This window comes from Buceros rhinoceros, unplaced genomic scaffold (genome assembly GCF_000710305.1).
Source record: "Buceros rhinoceros silvestris isolate BGI_N320 unplaced genomic scaffold, ASM71030v1 scaffold11392, whole genome shotgun sequence".
NCBI lineage: Eukaryota > Metazoa > Chordata > Aves > Bucerotiformes > Bucerotidae > Buceros > Buceros rhinoceros.
The window spans coordinates 22,068-27,313 of NW_010397187.1; the positions used below are offsets into that span (position 1 = coordinate 22,068).

General features: G+C 34.6%; 1 protein-coding gene across 1 annotated transcript in view; it reads left to right on the forward strand.

Moving 5' to 3' along the window:
• The window catches only part of RPS6KA3 (ribosomal protein S6 kinase, 90kDa, polypeptide 3), a 31,316-nt gene that overhangs the window by 17,346 nt on the left and 8,724 nt on the right, over positions 1–5,246 (forward strand). Inside the window, exons 11-12 of the mRNA XM_010146158.1 lie at positions 78–203; positions 1,954–2,043. Coding sequence (XP_010144460.1) covers positions 78–203; positions 1,954–2,043 — 216 coding nt within the window. The remainder of the gene's footprint in view (positions 1–77; positions 204–1,953; positions 2,044–5,246) is intronic.

Consider the following 5,246-nt stretch of genomic DNA (forward strand, 5'->3'; position numbering starts at 1 on the left):
ATTAAAAACCTTATTTTTAATATAAAGGTCAGTTATATATTTAGAATATTCATCAATTGATAATGTTGTTTTGGTAGCAGCTGCACAGGAACAGCATTCAGTTCACTGATGGATATGAAGTAAAGGAAGATATTGGAGTTGGGTCTTACTCTGTCTGCAAGAGATGTGTTCATAAAGCTTCAAACATGGAGTATGCTGTAAAGGTAATTACTTTATTATAAAACATACTGGTTTTAGGTTTTAGCATCATAGATGTTGGGCGTCATTAATTTATTTGCCATAAAGAACACAGCAAATTAAGGTATTTTTTTAATTATAAAAAGAATTTGGACACAAATGTGAACTATACTATGTGAACGAAATAGAATATTTACTGGCAGACATTTATATAGAATTGCTATAGGGTTTGTTATCTCTATGCTAGTTTGGGTGGTGAAAAGCAATCTTCAGTCTTTGAAACATCCATGTTATTACAGTAAAACATGGAAATTACATGACTACTGTTGGAAGGAAATGTACTTATGAAAATCTTACGTGACTTTTCATCACTTTTTAAAAATGTGATCCATTACTTTTATTTAAACATAGTTATATATGGGGTCTTTTGCTTCCAAAGTAGTTTCACAATTTGTCAGATAGCTAAGATTTCGTAACAGCGCTTAAGTCTGGTATACCTTCCAGAATAAACTTCAACTCTTTATTTTGCTTGTTAGTTTGTAACACCGTTTCTAATGTTGTTTTTATTTTATTTTATTGGGCCTTCTAGCACTTCTTTGAAGGCATTAAATTCTTAGTTGAAATCCATAGAGTTCCCAGAAGTGAAATGATAAGGTTTTTTTGTCTTTCTGTGTAACACTGGGGCTGAATGGTTAGTATGAAAGCAGGAGTATGGATTAGTAGACTATAAAAGGGTTAAAAAAGAAAGGGAAGAAAAAAAGGGGGAAGAGGCAGTTCTCTTTTTGAACTGTTGAGCAGTTCACTACTTAAATATGTAAAATGCAAAGATAAATTAAGTATGTTTTGCTGTATCCTTGTATGCAGATTGTCTACTGGAAACCCTCCAATTTCAATTTAGTAGTTACATACTTGTCTTCATTGTGGTTCTGGCCAGGAACAGATTTGACTGCTGTGCTTGCAATTTGAAGTAATTTCTTGAAACAGGAAGAAAGTACTGGCATAGCTGTTAATTCTCTAAGCCATAACATTTATTGTGAAGACTGCCTCTTTCTTCTGTTGCCTCTGTTGCCTTTTTCCTCAAAGAATCATGAAAAAAGAGTAAGGTGATCAGTATTCAATGTGTTAAGATGGTGCTGGTAGCAGTAAGAGCGTAAGGATGTCAAGAGGAAGAAGCAGTAAGACATGGAAAAGACAGGAAATTCTACAGTTCGGGAGAGGAAAAAAAGGAGAATAAGAATACTTTTTAAGTAGGGCAAAATAATATTTTGCTTGTTTGCAGAGGAAAATTTCAGAGCCTGACAGCAAGCCTCCTGAGATTCATATGAACTTTCATAGTGGAACGCGTGTTGGAATTAACTCTGATAAATCTTTTCTTGTTTTTTATTTCCTTACTCTTCTGCCTTGTCTTTTTGCTGAACTACGTATTTGTTTGAGATTAGCTTTGTGACAGTCATTTCATTACCATTGTCAAAACAGTGTCTTCTGTCACATTAGGACCTTCCTAAATGACGGATGACTGAAGTGTTATCTACTAAACAGCCTTGTGTTATTTATTACAGCCTGAGGTGGATCGGATCACTTATTCTCCGAAACTGTTTTCAACTGAGAGACTTTTTTTTGCCTTGCCCTGCTGTTCCAATTTAACAAGTTTTGTTTTGGTTAGAATCCATGTCCTTTACCAAAAACAACAAATGTTGCTTATCTGTTCATGTAGTAAGCACACCCAAGCTCACTATATAAAAGGAATTATGACTTCGTATCTGTTTGCTTTTATAGATTATTGACAAGAGTAAGAGAGATCCAACGGAAGAGATCGAAATCCTACTGCGCTATGGACAGCATCCAAATATTATTACCTTAAAAGATGTAAGTAATGTGTTAAAGTCATCCTTTAGTATACTATAATAGCATAAAACTTCCTAATTTGAGAGATGAAAAACTACATGGTTTAGATTTATGTTCATGTTTTGCAGCGTTTAAAAGTAACACAATGTCCCAATACCATTTATTCAACAATATCAAATTTTTTTTGCTGAGATATCTTACTGTCATCTTTTAAAGATGCTCATATTTTGGTGCAACATTATCTTAAACAGATAATTCATCTTTCATAAATCCTAGTACAGGAATAATTCATTTAATGTTGGCTGTATTTTTAAAGGAACAAGGAAGTTTTTGATTGCTTAGTTAACTTCAAATGTGCCTTTGTTTACATTAGTAAAAGGCAATTTTAAAGTACATTATCGTATAACTGAGGACTCACTGTTAGCACAATACCAAAAGTAATTTTTTTGGACAGTAACAAGCATTACTCTGTAGTGGACAAAATCTTTTTATATCCATGGTAATCACTTTTCTTTACCTAGTATCTTTATCTGGTCTTTGTATGGAAGATGAGCTATTTTCGTCTTGTATTATCTGCTCTGACCACTTTGATCTTAAAAAATAAAAAAATAACAGAAGTTGAGAGGTAGAGGTTTTTCATAATGAACAGTAGGTTCTGATTATATAACTGAAAAAGAAAATTTTCTTTCTCTCCTTGACTATGCATCAAAAAAGGAATAAAAAATAAAAATTTAAAAAATTAAAAGAGGATTAAAAAATGGAAAGGTGTATGCTTAATTACGTTCTTAGTCTGCAGGAAGGTATTCAGGTCCCCAAAACCAAACCTCAAGCAAAACAGCTAACCGTTTCCAGGAAGCTGAGCTCAGCTGAAGGGAGGTCTCACACATTTTGAAGTCATTAAAACAGTAGCTCATAAATACTGTGGAGATGAGTACTAGAGAACTCTGCCTAAAGTTCTTCTTCTCTACAGTCTGACATCACTTTATCAATATCAGGTAGAATGACACTTTCTTGGAAGAACAAAGTATGTCAGATACACAAAGGAGCCCGCCATGGAGTTTACCTTATTGCGAGCTAGATACTGTGACTACAATCCCACTTTCTGTTTGTTCTTCACGTGGCTGGACAGTAAAGCTACCGGAAAGCAACTGTGCTAACATGGAAGCTGCATCAGCATTCCTGTTGCTTTTAGTGCTGCACGCTAGTTTTATGGATCACTTTAGTTCATAATATATGTTATGTTATTTCAACAGGAAAACAAAAATAAGGAATGTGAGTACTTAATGAACTTTTAGCATTATGAGTATTTTACACTGAGAGCAAAGAAACCCATACAGCCTTGAAAAGTTGCCACATGTGTTGAATTATTTTTTCTAATTAATTCATCGTCATCATTGGTCATCTTCCAGCAGGAGCCATCTTTCATTCACACCAACCAGTCATACACCAATAGCGCCTTAACAAAAAAGCTGTACAAAAAAGCACATTGAGTCCACAGAGACAGAAAGACAGTAGGCTGTAATTCCTACTTATTTCTACTTCAGATCAGTTCCCCAAGCAGAGTTTACGGAAGTATGTCCAGTAAGGAAAGAGATACCGGATTCATATGTAATGGAAACTTGTATAATATCCACTACTTAGTAAGAATTTAACATTGGTTTTCATTGACCTAATATAGATGCATGGAACGGATTGCTTGCATGTCCCACAGTACAGTAGTGTGCTATTACAGCTTTCAGATACAAAAATGAGTACTTTGCCCTCAGGCCTCAAACTCATCAAGAGCAGCGTGTATTGCTGCACAGATATAACTCAGTGTTGATTTGAGTCAATTTTTATTCAGTTTCATAACAAAATGTAAACGTTTCTATTTTGAAATACTAAAATGAAATGTTTCAGGGTTTAAGTGCATGTCTTTGGAAATTACTGTTCTGCAAGAAACAACTTCTTTCTTTTCTTGTTTTTCAAGAATAAATGCAATAATATTTCAATTTAGCTTAGACTGGAAATTTTCATTCTTGCTCAGTCTTATGTAATATTCTGAAGGTGTTTGGATTGAAACAATGGATATTCAAAAGACCAGATTCTTTCTGCAGTGCACAGTCCCCTGGGGGTTTTCCTTCTGATTGTTATCAGTGGTCTTTTTCAGTTACACAGTATATAAACAAAAGAGGGAGCTATGTTGTGTTAAATCAGATGTGCTTCTTATCCAATATCCTGCCTCTGACAGGCCTTTAGTGGATGCCTAGGAAACAGTGTAAGCATGGAGGAAGCACACACAGCTTCCATCAAACCATTACCTAGAAACTTCCTGTGCCAGACCATTATATGTATTTTACCATTTTTTTTACCTATTAGTTACTGTTCTGTAACAGAACTCTCGTCCTGTTTTGAGCTATTTAAAGCATTGGCTGAAGAATCTTTTGAGAAGGATTTTAGAAACCTGAATACAGTATATCTAGTGTATATCTGTCCAAGTGCTTATTTATGAGTTCAAAAAATCTCCTTAAATATGTATCTGAAATCTTATTTTACTTTGCAAAAACCATGTTCTCTTTATTCATTGCATTGTATTTTGTTCACGTGCCTACATCTGTTTCTCACCGTAATTTCTTACAGTTTGCTTGCTAGAGAAGACATACTGACTGATCTTTCACATGAGTTCATTTTATAAACTAGCATCACATTTATGATCTCAGCCTGTGCACCTAACTGAAGAAGACTTCAACGATGTTTATGCAGTGCAAACAACTACATTGATAATACCATTAGAGAAATCAAGGCGAGGGAGAGTGCTTTGTTCGGGGTGGGTTGTTTGGTTTTTTTTTTTGCAGGCAAGGCAGCACCAGCAAGGGGTAGCAGATAAAATAGTAACCAAATTCAAATTGTGCTAGAATGCCCCCTGCGGTACTCAGATGTGTGCATTCAGTCGCGTCAAATGAAATAAGCTTATCTCTTTATGTTATACCAGGATTAGAGGGAGCATGCCTATTAAAAAAAAAAACTAAAATGCCAGTTCAGCATTAGAATTAGATAGTTCTGCTTTTTTAATACCACTTAATATCTAAAGTTTTAATACAGCTCTGTTCAGATGATTAGTCATTTATATTCCGTAAGGGAAAAAGCCACTGTTAAATGAGAACATAGAAACCCATCATGTCTTCCTCTCCTTAAGATCATAAGCTTGTAACGTGTACAGAATTATTTCTTAAACGCTCTTCATC